The sequence below is a fragment of the Giraffa tippelskirchi genome, chromosome 9 (assembly GCF_054371585.1).
Source record: "Giraffa tippelskirchi isolate mGirTip1 chromosome 9, T2T-mGirTip1v1.2.pri, whole genome shotgun sequence".
Lineage (NCBI taxonomy): Eukaryota > Metazoa > Chordata > Mammalia > Artiodactyla > Giraffidae > Giraffa > Giraffa tippelskirchi.
The window spans coordinates 84,029,233-84,048,542 of NC_137283.1; the positions used below are offsets into that span (position 1 = coordinate 84,029,233).

The 19,310-nt window shown below is 33.0% G+C and overlaps 1 protein-coding gene across 42 annotated transcripts in view; it reads left to right on the forward strand.

Moving 5' to 3' along the window:
- SENP6 (SUMO specific peptidase 6) overlaps positions 1–19,310 on the forward strand; it is a 136,445-nt gene that overhangs the window by 87,041 nt on the left and 30,094 nt on the right. For 25 of the 42 annotated variants that reach the window (XR_014065736.1, XR_014065734.1, XR_014065728.1 and 22 more), the window contains 7 exons: positions 3,330–3,478; positions 7,940–8,327; positions 13,292–13,539; positions 15,967–16,137; positions 17,080–17,113; positions 17,756–17,950; positions 18,931–19,157. Coding sequence is in view for 33 of the 42 variants with exons in the window: in XM_081530794.1 (XP_081386920.1) it covers positions 3,330–3,478; positions 7,940–8,327; positions 13,292–13,539; positions 15,967–16,137; positions 17,080–17,113; positions 17,756–17,950; positions 18,931–19,157 (1,412 nt within the window). In the remaining 9 variants the exon portion in view is untranslated. The remainder of the gene's footprint in view (positions 1–3,329; positions 3,479–7,939; positions 8,328–13,291; positions 13,540–15,966; positions 16,138–17,079; positions 17,114–17,755; positions 17,951–18,930; positions 19,158–19,310) is intronic. The other 17 variants (XM_081530819.1, XM_081530797.1, XM_081530798.1 and 14 more) reach the window with 4 other exon arrangements.

The window sequence follows — 19,310 nt, forward strand, 5'->3', positions numbered from 1 at the left end:
ACCTTTGAATCATTTTGTAATAACAGTGATACAGAAGAGTTTCCATAGTACAGATATAATCCAACTGAAGATGGATATATGAATATATATATAAGCTATTGTAAAATAAGCTTTGGGAGAACATATGAACATTAGGTGTTCAATGTGAATGAACCTCTTATATTTCCACGTGAGGAAATTAGTGATTGATAGCATGTTATTTAATTGGGCCCATGAAATGATAACAGGATTGGGCTTGTTAGGCCATAAATGAGGATTAAGTACAATGTTGAAGGCAATATTTTAAATACCATTTTAGGGTATAAATCTTTTAAGTTGGGAAAGCAGTTTCTTTTTTATCTGATTTGCCAAAATTAGCTTCTCCAGAATTAATTTTCTCAGAGTAATTAGTGAGCCAGTTCATAGTAATTGATTATTTAACATTAGCTCTTTTGGTACTTCGTATATTCATTCTGGGTTTTTCTTTTGGTATGTGTGTGTGTTTAGTTATCTATTTTATATATAGCAGTGTGTATTTGTCAGGAAGAAAAAGGAACCCTTCTACACTGTTGGTGGGAATGTAAATTGGTACAGCCACTGTGGAGAAACAGTATGGAGCTTCCCGAAAAAACTAAAAACAGAGCTCCCATAAGATCTAGCTGTCTCACTCCTGAGCATATACCCAGAAGAAACCACAATTCGGAAAGATACTTGCAGCCCAGTGTTCATTGCAGCACTACCAGCGATACCAGAGCACTGTCATAGCCAGAGCACTGTAATAGCTAGAGCATTGTAATAGCAGTAGCCAGGAAGCAACCTAACTGTCCATTGATGGAGGAATGGATAAAGAAGATGTGGTACATATATACATTGTTTTTCTCTGTTATCAATAAAAATTTTTCTGTTTCTTTCAGGGCTTGGGCCACTCGTTTCTCCCTTGTTAATTAGGTGGTAGAGAAAAATGTTACTTAGACATGATGAGATAGCTATAGTGGATAAAAGAGTGTGGTTATATGATCTGGATTGAAATGATAATAGTTTTTAAAATGTCATTCTCTAAGTAGGGTCTGGCAGGAAAGCGATATAGAGTCATATTTGAGCAAAATGATTTGCAAAGATTTTGTAGGGATTACAAAGATTCCTAAAATATGTTTAAAAGGAAAAAGCTCTTTTGTAACATATAAAAATTTAATAAGACTAAAAAAAGTTGGAGGAGAAAAAAATCCCATGTTTTAAGACAGCTGTCTCTGTAGATTAAATTATGCCAGTAATTGGTTGTGTATTCCAGATAAGTGTATATTTTCTAAATTCCAGATCTTGTCTGCCTTCTTTTTTTTTTAATTAGTGCCACATTCTAGTTCTTTAATGTTCGTTTGTATGCAAACGGCTCTTTAGATCTAATCCAATCCATTTAGTACCATACCAGTGTTAGCCTTCATAGGAATGTAACTAACACCTGGATGCTCTGGCTAGAGCATCTGCTCCGTAACCTCAGGTGTTCTTGGGAACAGCTTCCTCTCCCTGCCTGAGTCCTGATGTATCTAGATCTGTTACTAAAACTTGTGTCATATGATGTTTTGCAATGTGATTCATTAATCCAGTAAACATTTTTTGAGCCCTTGCCTTGTGCAGTTTCTAAACACTGAGAAAACATGTGAGTAAAACATTATTTCTACTTTTTCAGAGCTCACAGTATAATGGAGGAAACAGATGAGTGTCAATAATTAGCATAGAATAAAATGAGTGCTAATAGAATTATGGATAAAATGGTGTGCAAGCTCTGAGGATGTACTTCATCGTGCATATTTGTGGGCCAGAGGTAGCTTCTTAATGAAGAATAGTTTGAATTTACTAGATAAATAGGGAGGACTTTGCCTATAAAGAGAATAACATATATATATGAGTGTGAGAAAGAAAACACCCTGGAAAAATGCACTTCTTTGAGGTATAGTGTTGTTTTTTTTTTTTTTTAAATTAAGACTGGAACATCAATACAAACTTCACCTTGCCAAGATACGGGGTTTAGACTTTTTTCCTAGGCTACTGGAATTATTGAAAGATTTTCAGCATTAGGGAGAAGGAAATGCCAACCCATTCCAGTATTCTTGCCTAGAAAATCCCATGGACAGAGAAGCCGGGCAAGCTACAGTGATTAGATCATTTGAAAGATCACTTTGGCAGTAGTGGAGAATGATTTGAAGCAAACAAAATTGGAATGAGGGAGATCAATTTAGGCAGGGGTTAAGCATATGAAATATAGTGGCAGTGGAGTTGGAGAGGAAGGAATGAGTTTAAGACCCTTGACTGTGAGGAAGAACTCACTGGGACAAGTCAATGATTACTTAGATTTCTAGCTTTGGTGTCCAGGAAAATAAAGGTATTCTGACTGAGCAAATGCTGAGAAGGTGGAACTCTGTGATTGCACCAAGCAACAATAATTGCATGGGTTTCTTAAGACAGTTTTGTATACCAAATTCAGAACTATTAGATATTATTCATTTTTATGTGTAGAAAATCTCATTTTTTTTTTTTTTAAAGAGGGTGTTAAAGATAGGAAAATGGAAATATTTAACATACTTGGGATTATGCAGGTAGAATATTTTTGTTTTAGATTTATTAACTTTTAATGCCTTTTTATTTTATTTTTGATTGTAGGATAGTTGCTTTACAATGTTGTGTTGATTTCTGCCATACAGCAACATGAATTAGTCATCAGCGTAGGTTCATAAACTTTTGATTTAGATACATGTTCAGTTTTCTTTGCTGATGAAGTCAAATTGTAATGAATTTTAAGTTGTTCTGTTTGGAGTTCGTGAAATCATTTTAAAATTCTGATTGTGAATTAATTAGAAATGAAAATGATTGACTTTACATTGAAAAATAATGAAGAAAATTCTCTTGCGTGTGTCTTGAATTTAGAAAGCCATTAAATTGAGAATTACTTTGCTTTATCGAAAAAGTTGTACCCAACATTTGAATTCATGTTTTTCTCGTTACTGATCTAAGAACAGTAACGTAGGAAAAAGAAACGTGCGTGTGCGTGATTCAGTGCAGAAGGTGCTCTACTGCCTTAGTAGCACAGAACAAGCTGAAGAGAATGTTGGTGAACTTGATGAAAATGGTCCACAGTGGAGCGGGTGGAGAGACATCCTGGTGAAGGACAGACAAGAACAACCAGGAGATGGCTACTGGCTCTGGCCTAAAGTTCTATTTTTCTCTGTTGTACATATTGAAACATTAGTTTCTTTTAGCTAAAACATAATTTGATCATATGAGTTAGTATTTTTTTATAGCGAAAAATGAGAAATTTATAAAGTTTAATTTTAGTACTCCCCCCCATTTTTTTTTAGATCGTATAATGAAAAAAACAGAAGAGTCTGAATCACACCTGGAGTCTGAAATTAAAAGGAAAGTTGCACAGAAACGTCACAGTAGTACATATCAGTCTACCCTACCTTCTCCGTCTCCTGCTTCCAAAAAATGTTTAACTGATTTAGAGGTGGGTAGAGAAATTATTCTTTGTTTCTAATCAGTTGGTATTTTTATTAATACTATTTTTAGTACTTATTAAATTCTGGTGATCTTTTCAAATAGGACTGGAAGAGAACTAGAAAAGGTTACCTTGGCAAACTTTTCTGCCTTCATTAGATCACTTTTCAATTGTCACAAGTCCAGAATATATATCTTTCTGAGAAGACGTAAGAATACTTCCCTACAACGTACTTCACATAATTGCTCTCAATCAGAATTTTTTAAAAATAAAATTCTCATGTATAACCAGCGTACAACTGTCAAAAATGTTTAATTAACATGGACCCAGAATTATCATCTAATGCACAAAACTCCATTCACATTTTCTCTAACTGTGTCTTTTATGGAAACAGGATCCATTTCAGGATCATGTTACATTGAGTTGTGGCCATCTTCAGTCTTCTTTAATCTGAAATAATTCCTTGATGTTCCTTTGTCATTGGTAATCTTGATATTTGTAAGAAATATAGGCCACTTACTTTGTACCTCAAGTTGAATTCGTCTGCAGGTTCTTCATGATTTATACATTTTTCAAGATTCCTCAGAGGTTATGCTATGATCTTATTGCATCATATCAGGAGGTATATAATGTTGATTTTGACATTATTGCTGATACTCATTTTTATCTTAAGATGTACTCTTCTAGATTTTTCCAGGTATTATAGTAGGTGTTTTTAATAGGTATTTCTCTGTACTCAGTCATTCATTTCATGTCTGACTCTGTAACTCTCTGGACGTAGCCCGCCAGGGTTCTCAGTCCATGGAATTTTCCAGGCAAGAATACCCGAGCAAGTTGCCATTTCCTACTCTAGGGAATCTTCCTGACCCAGGGATCGAACTTGCGTCTCCTGCATTGGCAAGCGGATTCTTTACCACTGAGCCACCTGGGAGGGCCCTAGTATGTCTATACTTATCTGTTAATAAGAGTTTTTTCTTTTCCCACATTTACTTACATATTTTCTGTTTTTATCAGCATGGAGACGTAGATTCTTACTTTTCTCAGAAAGGTTATTCTCCACAACTGTCATTATTTATTTTGATGCTCAAGTTGCCCTAGATTTGGCCCATGGAAAGTTCTTCAAGCTGGTTACTGTTTTCTTTTTGACATATCCCCTTCATTATTTGAGTACCTGCTTTCTGGTATAACCAGATGGTCTAGATTTCTTTGTATTTCTCTGTATCAGCTCTGTAGTCATGCATTTCTCCAAGGAGCTGTTGTTTAAGTGGAAGGAAGATATTTGGGCAGTAGTTGTGCTTGTTGCTACTGGGTGTCAAATTTGTAGGCCCTCTCAGCAGACTGAACTAGGAATATTTGTGTGTGTATGTGTTAATATTTAGTATGTATTAAAATTCATGAGTTTGCATTGATAACTCCAATTCTAGTCCAACATCACAGTGTTTATTTTAGCCTTTTGTGCTTTGCATATTTTTCTAACTCCCTTCTCTGACTGAGCAACCTGTCTTCCATTATCTCCAGTGTGTTTACTTCTTTGCTCAGTGGATTTTTCTGTGACCAGTCTTCTGACACGCAAGCCTGAGGCTTGGGCCATACTGTCATCACCCACACTGCTTGGCCCTTTGCTGGACCCCTGGAAAGGAGGAGAAAAGAAAAAACCTTCTCCCCTCCACACACACCATCCTTCCTTCCCTAGGCATGCCAGCTAAAAGCCTCAGAATTTTTTTTTAACATCAAAAATATATTTTCTTTTTACTCTTTACTTCTGTGCCACTTATTCTTTTCTTAGTGGAGATAAAGAATAGATTGTAGCCATCCTCTATGTAATTTTAAATTTTTGAACAAGGTTAGTGGTTTTCCTTTCCATGTATAGTCTGAAATTTCACATTACCTACTCCTTGTAAGAAAACGAAATCTTTGGTATTTAATGAGATTATAACAAGTTCAGAATATTTACAAAATATGACATTGTCTCAGTGGTGTCTCATCAAAGACAGGCTCATTCTTATTAAGTATACAGGTTATTATTAATGTGTATAGACTGGCAGATAATATGTGATAATGAGATTTGGATTTATTTTATCTTTAAGTGTTCCATTGGCCAAAACGGGGGGAAATGACACTTTAATTAATCTTTGTTTTCTGAAAGAATTTGTATTTAACATAAAACTGTTAAGAAAATTTACTACTTTACTAAAAATAATTGAATAGTGTTGAGATTCTAGTTTTTAGATCACTAGGTTGATAAAATTCTTAATCTCTAGTTTTTATCATGAAAAGTGTAATACCTTGTTTGGTTCAGCTGATCTGCATTTTATTCCTAAATGCTGCAAACAGTTCTAAGATATGTGTTTCTTAGCCTGTAGATGGCATATGATAATAGCTCATGGTATAGTTCCTTCTATATTTTAATATTAAAATTTTAATAGTAGAAAAGTGCTTTTCCTGTTTCAGTATCAATTTTTAGAAGCAAATATGTGAAAATATTGTTTTTCCATAGGGTTCTTTTTATTGAAATATATCCTTTATTATAGACACTAAAGTATTGGAGCCAGTCTGAACCCAGCTTGATCGTATCCTTGATGCTTCTTAATAAAAGACAGAATTAGCTTAAATAGAGCTGACTCCCACTGTGACAAATGAGGATCTAGTTTTCACGTAAATGGATGTGTTTAAAACCTAGCTAGATGTGGAGATCTATGCTCATCATGAAAATGAGGGGGTTTAGATTTTTTTATTTAGAGGTTTAGATACTTCATCACAGGGTAGTATGTAGGTAGGGACTGCTCCTTTGTATCTAACCAGTTGTTCACATAACTTACCTATGCATTCAAAATAGCATAATTGAATTATGTCCTGGCAGAGCAAAAAAGAGAAAAAACATACAATCTACATATGCTGAGCTGGTGTTCTACCTATTAAGTTTAATTTTGCCCTGGTTGGTTTTGATTCCTTTTTGTTGTATGGGTAACGAATTTCATTCCTTTTTGTTATCTGGGGTAGACCCTTAAATAGATAGTGTGATAACAGAATAGCTTTGTCATGGTCAGTTGGGCTAAGTTAGTAATTTCTCTGTCATTTTTTCATCTTTACAGCAAGCAGGTAAGTCTAGAGTAGTGGTCTTTATAGGCCGTTTTTGGTTGTGTACATATTTTTGAGTCATAAATTTACATAAAATGCATAAAACTTAAGCATTCAGTTTGCTCTATTTTGAAATGGAATTCTACACATTTAATCACATATAATTACCACCTACCTGTTGGTCCTGCAACTATTTGATGTCTTCTGTCACCTAAAAGAATTTTAAACAATTATATTATTCTCTTATGTATTCTTACGTTGACATTGAGCATTTTTCATCCTGAATTTAAATGGTCACACAGGATGTAATAGTTGACATGGTGAAAGGAGTAACCTTTTTAAATAGAATAGTTAAATCAGTCTCCTCATATATGGATCTGGGCACATCCAAATTAATCATATACACTGTTAATAGTATATAATTGATTAAAGCGATATATTTTATACAAAGTTTGATGAATAATTATTTGATGTAAAAGCAAAATCGTTGGAAGTGCATCTTTTAATTAGAGACAGACTATTTTTCTCAATTAGTTTATATGTCCATGGATGAATATTATGTTACGTATTGAGACTGGATTCAGGATCTATTCATGTTTTCCTTCTTATAGACGTAAGTGCTGAAGAACCTTGTTCACATAAATAGGTACATGAGTATGGAAAGAGTTTTATTACAGTAATATCACCAAACACCTTGAACTCCTTCTACATTATAGGCTTCAAAATCACATGATACTCTACTGTCAAAAAAACTTTTTTAATGGTATCATAATTGTAAGAGGCCTAGATTGGGCCTTCCTTGAACTATTTTTGTAGCACTGTCTTAGAAATAAATTATCTTGTAAAAGATTGTATTAATCAGGACTTAGAATCAGTTCATTTTTTCAACATGTAACATTATCTTTCTGTTTGGTTTGGTGATTTTTATACCCTAGGGCAATGCACCATTTTAATATTTCAGATGGAAGATAGGTTTAGGATTCTTTTTTTTTTTTTTTTTTTTAAGTCTGAGGAGAACAGTTGTGGCACGTGATACTTTTACATAAGAAGCATAATCAGAGCAGGTTTTGGAAGGGTTACATGTGTGAATTGAAGATCTAGATATTGATTACCTTAAGATTATTTATGCCCTGTATGCCTTAGAAAATCTTTATGTAATAGCTCTTGAGGAATATATATAGTCTGGTTTGAAGACTGCTGGACTAGATGGTTTTGAAAATTCCTTCCAGCATTGTGATGCTAAATCCCAAGTAACATTCAGGGTTTTGTGGTAGCCATAGCGATGGTGATGAGAAATAGGAAATTAATTTTGAGATTATTGTTGTTGTTCCATGATGTTGAAATAATATGCCAAAGTCTTTTTTTTTCTTTTCTTTCTTCTTGGATTTTAAGGTTTCTAAACAGTGTGGATATTGTCCAAAATGTGGGAAAGAAAAAGAAAATCAGACCAAATGCCAAAGTTGTGGTATTCCTTTTTCTAAGGATTTGCAGAGAAATTGCAGACAAGCTGTAACTTTGAATGACTCTGCTGGCTTATCATTAAGAACATCAGTTCATCAGAATTCTGGAGGACAGAAGTCACAAAACACAATATTACCAGCCAAGAAGTTTTATGGCAACAGTGTGGGAAAGATTCCAATTGATATTATTGTGAATTGTGATGAGAGTGGACAGAATTATTTACATACTAATGGGAAAGTTATTTTATCTAGGGCAAAAGTAGCCAAAATCACAAACCTGAAAGAAAGGAAAACAAGCCTGTCAGACCTAAATGATCCAAGTAAGTATTTTACTCTCTTTAGTATTGCTTATATCAGTCTACTATTTTTCACATATATTTTTAATGTGAGCATGAGCATATTTCTGAAGTGTAGTTTTAAAGTTTTTTGTATCAGTTATATGACATGCTTTTTGGGTAGATGATTAAAACTGCCCATGTAATTGAAAAATAATAACTGACTTTCATTTTGTTCTTACCCTATCCATTTTAAGTAGTTTTAAAAAAAAGAGCATAGATCTTGGCCCTAGTCTTAGGTCAACTGCAAGTTAGGACCAACTTTCTAACTTTGAGCCAGTTACTTTAATCTCTCTGATCGGTAAGTGGATCTATTTCCTTCCTGACAGTGTTCTTCAGGGAGCAAATGTAGAAATGACATGAAGTGCCCGGCAGAACTCAGTAAAGCATTTGACGAAAGAAAGGACTCTGAGAATTCATTCCCTTACTACTATTGTTCCTCCTCTAAATACTTTTCCTGTCTTTAGTCACATGTACATATGTGTATGTATATGAAATGCAGTCCTTTTTGTAATAAATGGCATAAGATTGGAAACAGTCATAGACTGATTGAATAAACTTTAGTGTAGGTAGCTGTAAAGGGGGAAGAACTTATTTAATATTGTATAGAATGATTTTTAAGGTATTTTATCAAATGAATAAAGCAAGGTGCAGATCAGAGTTTATAGTATGCTACTCTTTATTTGTGACGGGTAGGAGAATTTAATATACCTTGTTGGTGGCTTGAACACACAGAATTATCTCAAATTAATTTATATTAAAATAATATTGTGGCTGTACATCCTTAATGTTTAAACAAAACTCCAGAGAAATCCTAACTGGATTCAGTAATTTTATTAATAATAATATTGCTGTTTTTAAATACATATTGATAAAACAAGCCAGCAATTATATTACTGTCTCCAGAAACCAAGATGTTCAGTATTGGAGAAAAGGAATACAAAAGCAAAACCAAAGAAGTAAAAATAACTAACTTCGAATTTGAATTGGAGATAATACTGGAACTTATTATATATCAATATTTTCTATTGAATAGAAAGTATCTCTTAGCTTTACCCATAAAATATGCCTGGAAACGGTAAGCAAACCTTGTGTAAAAACAACTTTAGTTCCCGTATCCCATATCTGTGTTTCTGAATACCATTTTCCACTAAAAGTAATCAGAGCTCTTCAGAGAAATGGCTGACTCTAGGTCTGGAACACAAATGTATGAGATAAATGTCAATTATTGAGTTGTATCAGGAAGTGTGGAAACAGTCACAAACAGCTATGGTCATGTCAGAAGCATACAGCTAAAATGAAAAAGCTCCTCTCAGTGAACAAGACTGAATCTGCTTGGGCCACAAAAGGAACCATAACCACTATGTATTGAAGTATGTTAAATATATCACAATTAGTTCATAGTGATATCCACCTACTCTCTCACAGAAAAGCTCCACCTTATAAAAGGGATAAAATCAAGAAGTTCTTCAACCTCAAAAATATATCAAGTCCTATTTTAATTCAATGTGAGGAACCTTAACCTATACCAGTATATTAGCTTATTTTCCAAAAGAGCTTGATTTGTAAAGGAATTTCTGTATGATAGCTATCAAGCCAACACTGTTATGATGTTATTAGGATGTCTATATTGAATATGAATATTTTATGATACATTTTAGTGTTATACCAATGCAATATTAAATATGTTAATATCATTTGAATCTTTCCTAATGGTGAGGTTGTTATGTAAAATTTTAACATAAGATATCAGTAGAACTCTGAAACTTATTAGGCAATTACTGGGTATTATTCTGAGCCAGACTTCCATGCTGGAAACTCAGCGTGCTGAGACGTCCAGGATGAGGGGAACTGGAAGTTAGTAAGACTGAGTTGGTAAGGAAAAAAAGCAAAGTGAGTCTATGTGGTTTTGAGGTGCCTTAAGCAGTTTGCTATCTAGAGCTTAACTAGAACCATATCAACTATGAATTAAAACCATAAAGCATAAATTTATTTCCCTCCCCTCCAGAAAAATTAAAAACCATATTTCTCAGTAACGTATATGGAAAAAATATTTTAAGATATTTATTACATGCTTATTGGTCCTGCTTTGTGATAAAAATTTATATACTAACCAGTTTAGCTTGGTTTTTACAATCCTGTGAGGTAGTTACTAATGCAACCCTATTCTATAAATGAGGCAATCTATGCTTAAGGCTTCTCATTGTTCTGTACATATGGGCTGTCGGAGTTTAGACTTTTTTTTTTTAATGATTTTTCTGGTTTCAAAGTCTCTTTTGTTTATATACTTTATCATTCTTAAATTTGTGTTCCTGTTAAAATGATTTATTATTATGAAGCTTTTGTTCTGTCCTTGGTGGTCAAATAATAAATAAAATATACAGTGTCTCAAGTAGTGATAAATTCTGTGTAGAGAAGTGAAGCAGTTCTGGGAAATAGAGAATGACAAGTGTCACAATGAGGAAGCTTGCAGTTTTAGATCATAGAATTTTAGATAGGTAGGTGGAAAAGTTACTTGATAAAGAAACTTTTGAACACTGCCTAGAATGAGGTGAGAAAGAAGATAGCCTGATTTCTGTGGGAGCAAGTTTGGAATGTAAATGCAAAGACCTGTATTAGTCTGCTTAGGTTGCCATACAGAATACCACAGACTGAATGGGCTTAAATTTATTGTCTTACAGTTCTGGATGCTGGAAGTCCAAGATTAAGGTGCCATCAGGATTGGTGTCTGGTGGAGCCCTCTCTTCCAGGCTTGCAGACAGCCACCTTAATGCTATGTCTTTACATGCCCTTCCTTTTGTGCTTACACAGAGAAGGAGAGAGATCTCTGGCATCTCTTTTTCCTGTGACACCAGTCCTATCAGATTAAGGCTTCATCTTTAAGACTATGTCACCTTTATTATCTCTTTGTAGGCCCTATTTCCACATACAGCCATGTTGGGGATTAGGGCTTCAGTATACGGATTTTAAAGGGACAGAATTTAGTTCATAGCAGACTCTGATGCAGAATCTTAGGTATATACTTATGTAGAATATATTCCATGTTTTGTAGAGAATTAAAGCAGTTATAAGAACAGCTCTGTATTATCATCTTTGCATACTCTCTATATGCTTTGTAATTATGGTGACATTGAGCACAACTCTTATTTACTTTAATAAAACAAGAACTATGTAGTACATTTCTATCTGTTGCAGCATTGGGGCTTTAAAATAAGTTTTTGATAGAGCAGATATAGAAGTTTTAATGTTCCTGAAGCACAAAAAAATGACTGTAGATTGAACACTAGGCTTACTGTTGAATATGTGCTTCTCTGTAGCTCTTCATAAACAATATAAGCAGTTTATGAATTTTTCTAAAGCTTTTATACATCAGGTACTGTGCTAATAAATCTTTTGCACATTAAATCATTTGTTCCTAAGACTTTGTTGTCCCCTGTATCACAGAGGAGAAACTGAAGCAAATGACTAGTAAGTGGCAAGACCCTAACTTTCAAGTGTGTGTAAACTGACTTGAAAACTAGGGTCTTGGGCCTTCTAATCTGGCCTGTTACATTTTCTGTTAATAAAATATCATTTCTGAAAAACAACTTTAGCATTTGTTTTGAGACTGGATAGCAAAATTAAAAAGATGAATGGTGTGATGCTGGGGGTGATCCCTCTCTGGGACTTGTGTATGACTCAAATAATAACTAAGCATTTATGATAGGGGAAAACAGAATTGCTCCTACAAGTTTTTACATTTTCCAACACATGACTTTCTTTACCCGATAGTATTCTGGACACTGGGAATATAGCAGTAAACAAGGCAATATTCTTGTTCTTTATACTTTATATTAGTGGGGAGAGACAAATGAGTAAGTATACATCCACAGCAAAAGACAACAGAAATTTAAATTAGTTGATGTGAATAAGCAAAGTACCTGTGTGCTTACTTTAGATTGGGTAGTTAATCAAAAAGTGGTATTCAAACCAATTATTTGATGACAAAAGTGCAAAAGTGTTAGGAGAATTACAATCAGATAGAAACAAGCTGCTGTTGGTGAAACAGAAAGAGGGAAAAATGAAGTAGTATGAGAAAGTAGCCTGGGTGCAAATTACATACGTCGATGAACCAGAGTAAGGAGTTAGGATTTTGACTCAAGGGCAGTATGCTGGCACTGCAGAATTTGATATAGAGATGAGTTTGAAAAGATTCAATAATAAGTACATGGTATAAGAGCAAATTACCTTCACGTGATGGCTTATCCATGTTCATTTACTCAACAAGATTTACTGCATATTAGGCATTGGTCCAATAATTGTGGCTCAGCTGGTAAACAATTCACCTGCAATGCAGGAGACCTGGGTTCAGTCCCTGGGTTGGGAAGATCCCCTGGAGAAGAAAAAGGCTACTCACTCCATTATTCTGGCCTAGAGAATTCCATGAACTGTATAGTCCGTGGGATCACAAAGAATCAGACACTACTGAGTGACTTCACTTTCAGACACTGGTTCAAGTTCTCCCAAAGACTAGTAATGATATTAGTGATTTTTTGTGTGAGATAAAAATTATTTGATCACATGCAGTGTTACAGACTTTTAAAATGCATGCTATTTTATGAATAAGTTGTATGCAAATTCTCTTCATACTTAAGACTTTCTGGAACTCTGAAATAGACCTAATGATAAACATATAATTTTTGTTGTAACTTGTCTATGTTTCTGTGTGGGTGATTGTGACGAATTGTAGAATTAATTTTACATTTGTATGTTATTTAAAAAATGCCAGTTCTGATTGCTCTACAAATTTAAGTTTTCATCAGATAGAATGGATTGTATCTTCATTTTTATTAATCTCAGATCAGGAGGAGATCCAAAGCAGATTTGATGTAGTTCCAACTTTTGTCATGTACTTACATTTTTAACTGACAAGAATGAAATACCTGAAGTACTTAACACTTTCTTTATAGTCATTTTGTCCAGTGATGATGATGATGATGATGATGATGACGACGATAATGACAGAACTAACAGAAGAGAAAGCATCTCTCCCCAACCGGCTGATTCAGCATGTTCTTCCCCAGCACCATCAACTGGAAAAGTAGAAGCAGCACTAAATGAAAACACTTGTAGAATAGAGCATGAACTAAGAAGCATTCCAGCCGATTCAGAGTTAAATACAGTTATATTGCCAAGGAAAGCAAGAATGAAAGACCAGGTACTTCTCACGTTTATTCAGATTTCTCCTTTGATATGTAAATATTTGGGGGAGGATAATTTGGTGGTATCAATAGGGAAAAATGAATTATTCATTAAGTAGAACTTAACACTGAGAAGATTATTGAAAGAACATTAAAGCATACATAAAAATATATTTTAATCAAAGGTTTAAAGTGTAAAAAATTCAACGAAAACAACATCAACCTTTAGTAAGCAAAATATAAGTGTAAAACACATATATTTGTATAATCTAGTAGACAGTAAGCTCATTTTAACTTGGGTATATTTTATTAATAGCATAATATTGTTTTAGTATATTTTATGTTTCACTGTAAAATTTTTAAAATATTCAGATGACAAAAGAAATTATGTCAATCAACAATAGGTCTGGAAAGGAATATTTGTAATGCAGGTAAACTATGCTGATGTCTATAATAAACCAAGAACTTTTAAAAGTTAGAAGGAAAAACAAAATTTAAAAAAGATAGGAATAGACCAAAAGAAAAGAAATTCAGATAATAAACCTTTATAGGAAAAGTACATATCAAAGAAAATGAAATATAACCATATACTTAACAAACTTGCACAATTGATGCAAAATCAGTTAACACATGTATTGGCAAAAATCCAAGGTAAAGGATAACTTGCCTTATATGCTGATGAAAAAAAGGTGAGTTGTGGCCTTTTGGAAAAAGAGTAAAAGCATCTACTAAAATACTTAAAATGTATACTGAATGACCAAGTAAATAATTTCCTAGACTCAAAGGAATCTTTAACTTCCAGTGCTTTGATTATATATATAAATATAATTATTAACAAACAATCATTTTAATGATTGGTATAGAAATTACTGCAGAAACTATAGTATATATGTACCGTGGAGTATTACACAGCTACTGTCAATAAAAATTGGAGCTGTATCAATGGCTTAGGATTTTCTACATGGCACTGTTTAGTGAGAATACCAAGATGCAGAAATTATGTGCATATTTTCTTATTTTTGTAAAAAGAATCTAAAAAATAAATTTGTATGTTAAAATGTTGTATGTACATATGTCAGGAATACGGAAAGTTGTAGATTAAAATATAGAAATATATTTGATTGTTAAGATGGGATCAGTAAGAAATGAAAAACCAATAGTAACTATAATAATAGAAAACTATAGGTTAATATTTTTAGTGTAATCTTAGGAAATGCCTTTCCAAACATTTCAGCACAAGCAAAAGTAATAAATGAAGAGATGAATATATTTGTTTCAATGGAAAATACAATACAGTGAACCAAAACACCATCCACAGAATTGAATAGGTAATGCAAATGGGAAAAAATAGTGAAATATGTGACAGAGTATAAGTTGGTCCTTCACATAGTTTTGATTTCTTAAAAATCAAGAAATAGAAGCAACTGTAGAAAAATGAGTAAAGGGTATAAATAAGAGGTTTTTTTTTTTTTTTTTAAGTAAGGTACAAAAAAAGAAATTAAAATATATTTTTAAGTGTTAGATTGCTGGAAATTACCTAACTTACTATTGACCTAAGTAACATCTCATTTGAAGAAATAATTCTAAAGCTAAAAAAAGTTTTTAAACCTCTCTAATAGATGCCTGTTAATAACCTGGGAAAATATTCATTTTAATCAAGGTCCTGCTTTAATTTTTTGATGATAAGGGTTTTAACATCTTTACTTTTAATTACATTTAATTTAAATATATACTTATAAAGATACTTTTATATTAATTTGCATTTGGGAATGACTGAAATCTTAATTTAACAAGTCATTTAATACTTTTTTTTTTAATAAATTTATTTATTTTAGTTGGGGGCTAATTACTTTACAATATTGTAATAGTTTTTGCCATACATTGACATGAAGTATCATTTTATAATGTAAATAACCATTTTCCTAAATTATCAGTTTTCTAAAGAGCTGCTAATTTTATCCAAATACAGAAACTACTACCATTCTTACTAGATAAGTTATCCAGCATTTTACCATGCATGAAGCACAGTGCTAAGCTACTTATATGCGTTAGCTCATTTGAGTAAATACTGTTACATTTTAGTTTAGGAAACCAAAATTTTTAGTTTAGAAATTATTATTAAGTTTTACAAGATCAGATCATTGAAAGGTGGGAAAACTGTGTTTTGAACACAGGCTGTCTGATTCCTAAAGTACCATTTCTCACTGCTGGGCTGTTACTAGAGTTTCACCCAATAACTAGGTAAAGGAGCAAGATGGAACAGGAGGAGTTTACTGTTACTGTTATAAAATCAATAAATACTTACTCATCTAACACTGTTGAAGTAAAATCAATTTTATGTTTTGATAATTACATTTCTTCTCTTGGGTCTTCTTTTCTATGTCTACTTAGTTTGCAGTCTTGTTTTAATAACTTACTAAGTGAAAATTTTTTTCCCTTTTCAGTTTGGTAATTCTATTATCACCACACCTCTAAAACGTCGCAAAGTGATTTCTCAAGAAACTTCAGTTGATCCTGTATCTTTAAGCTGCCAAAGTTCCTCTGATACCGTAGTTTTAAACTGTCGAAGTATACGAGTAGGAACACACTTTCGACTATTAATAGAACCTGTAATTGTAAGTACACACTATGCTCTTTACTACCAATTATAAGATTCAGAATTTTGTGGCTAAGACTAATATATAATACGTTAAAATTTAAAATATTTAATAGAATATTGCAATTATTTCAAGATTTCAAATTGTTTTAAGACTATATAAAAAATTATAAATAGCTACTCACCATAAAAATTAGTGGGTAAAAACTTTGTCATATGTATTCTGATAAAAAATTTTTAAAAATTATAACATAATATTCAAAGTAGTGCATAATCATTATAGGAAAATGCTTATTCTCACTGAGTTGGAATTCACTCCAGTGTGTTACCGTTTTATTCTCATGCCAGCCCAATGCATGAAAACAGTATTTTGAGGAACTTTATGAGAGAAAGAAGAACTCAAAGGCTTTGGGGTCTGCAGAAAAATGTCTTGTGACATAGTGACTGCTAGAAATAGATTATTGGACTTTGGTGGCCACTCAAGAGGCATTGTGCTTTTGAACTAGTTTAGTGTCCAGAGAACCCAAAGAACTTTCTTTAGTCCCTTTATCTTACCTATCATACCTGTCTCATTCTTACTCTACTACCACTAGTCCAATTAAAATGTATATTTTCTATTTAAGATTGTAACATAATCTCCTTAACCTGCCTTCTAAGTCATATTTTTTTTTCTTTTTGATGTATCCAATGCATTGTTGGTAGGTTAATCTTCCTATAACACTGTACTTATTTTATAAGCCTTCTTAACTCAGTGTCCTTAATTCTGTGTTTCCAACTATTTTTTAACGAACAGAGGCTGGCGTCATTCTTGGTATTGTAAAGGTCAGATGGACAAATGGATCAAATGGATCAGTTTTTCTGCCTTCTATAGGCTAAGTCCCAAAAGCGTGTCATTTAGGGTCTCTGTAGCAAAATCTTTCCAAAAAATCTATGATTGTTACTAATTTATCTTATTTTTTAGTTTTGTTTAGATTTTATCAAGATACAGCTAGAAGGTAAGCTGTTTTATGTCCTACTGCTCACTAAAGCTTTGTTTACACTAAAACACTTCACTGGAATAAAAAATTAAACATTTTTTAGAATTCACTAAGATAATTAGTTATTACATGCATTGTAACAAAGGGCATCATACCTTAAGAGTGGAAATTTCATACTATAACATCACAGAAGCTATGTTTAAGTTTTTAAGTATTCTTCATTAGAATTCTCTTTCCATCTGGGAAAAAAATGTATTTAGATACTTCTTTAAGATCAAAGATTTTTCCTCATTTTCCCACTAGAGTTACCATTTACAGAATATAATAAATATGTGGGGGCTTCCCTGATGGCTCAAATAGTAAAGAATCTGCCTGCAATGCAGGAGACCCAGGTTCGATCCCTGAGTCAAGAAGATCCCTTGGAGAAGGGAACTATCCACGCCACTGTTCTTGCCTGGAAAATCCTGGGACAGGTTAGTGTGGCAGGCTACAGTCCATGGCATTTTGGAGTCGGACACAACTGAGCAACTAACACTCTCACGTTCAGTTTTTCATAATAAATATGTACTTTAAAATTGTAATTCCTTACAGTTGCCTCCATTCATGATTTTGCCCTCTTAAAAATTGATTCCTTTTTCATTTCCATTTATTTTTCTCCAGTACCAGAAAATGATCCTGTAGGGATTACTTTAAATACCTCTGATCTAACAAAATGTGAATGGTGTAACGTTCGAAAATTACCAGTAGTGTTTCTTCAGACTACACCGGCAGTTTATCAGAAGCTGAGCATGCAACTGCAGATGAACATGGAGGATAAAGGTTGGAATGACTGTAAAGGAGTAAATAAGTTAACAAGTAAGTTATGTAGAACAAATGTACAATACATTGGTTAGCAGACTGTGAGTTGATATTGATAAATACCTTAGATATATTTGTTTTACCTACAATCTTGATAATGACTTTATAAGATATTACTTCCCTCATTTTATAGACGAGGAAAAGTCCATAGAAAATGGAAGTTCTGGAGATAAAACCAAAGTTTAGCCATTTGGAAAGTTTTCAAAATGGGTTGAAACCCCAAAATATATATAGTCTTTATTTAACACTGTATAATCTGAGTAAAATGGGGTTTTTTGTTTTGGTTTAATGTACTGATAGAAGCTGTAACTGTACATCAGCCATCAAGCTGGAATCTTGAAAACTTAGCCTGAATAGAAAGTTTGAAGGTTTATTAACAGGTCTTCATCTTCTACAGTAAATCAGTGTGGTTCTCCAGTTTGTTTGTTTACCTTCCCCCTAACATTTGTGGCATAGCATGACTAGTTGTAAAATACTTCTCCTCAGTAATTGGTCCTTCAGCTTAATAATAAGTAAGTGATAGATAACTATGAAAGCTGCAAGAGTTGGCACATTAGTGAATAGCGGTTTTTACAGTTAAATCTGGAGTTACTGCCAATTTACATGGCAGTTTCTTATGTGTGTTTGACAGCAGTATTGACTGATTATATGTTTAAAACTCAATATATTTGGATGCTATTAGGTGAAATAAATTAGTTACATCTATGAATAGATTCATTCTAGAGCTGCTGCTAGGGTAATGTGTTCTGGTTCCTTTCTCTTAATTAACTTAACTTAGGTGACGTTGTTAGGTGACAGTATTATTGGTCCTTATTTTAGTATGTATTATATATCTGCTGTATGCCAAACACTGTTTTGAACATTTATACCAGGATTTCTGGTGATGTTCTTGGAAATAACTAGTTAACTTTTTGTTTTAGTTATCTATTTACTTATTTTTTTCTTTTAGACTTACAATTATATTGATTTCTTTTCAGATTTGAAAGAACAATACATAATCCTAATTTTTCAAAATGGCCTTGATCCTCAGGCAAATATGCTATTTGAAAATATTATTATTGACATTGGTATAAAGAATAATGTGTCAAATTTTTTTGCGAAAATTCCCTTTGATGAAGCCAATAGCAGACTTGTTGCCTGTACCAGAACCTATGAAGAGAGCATCAAAGGAAGTGGTGTGCAAAAAGAAAACAAAATTAAAAATGTAATTATTTTTTTAATGTAATTTTAAATGGTAACTTTAAAGGGAAATGTGTTTCATTATCATATTGCTTGTTTGGAGTTAGCTCTTTTTATTTCCATTTCAGAATTATTTGCTTTTATATGTAATTTGTAAACTATATTGTGTGAAAACATT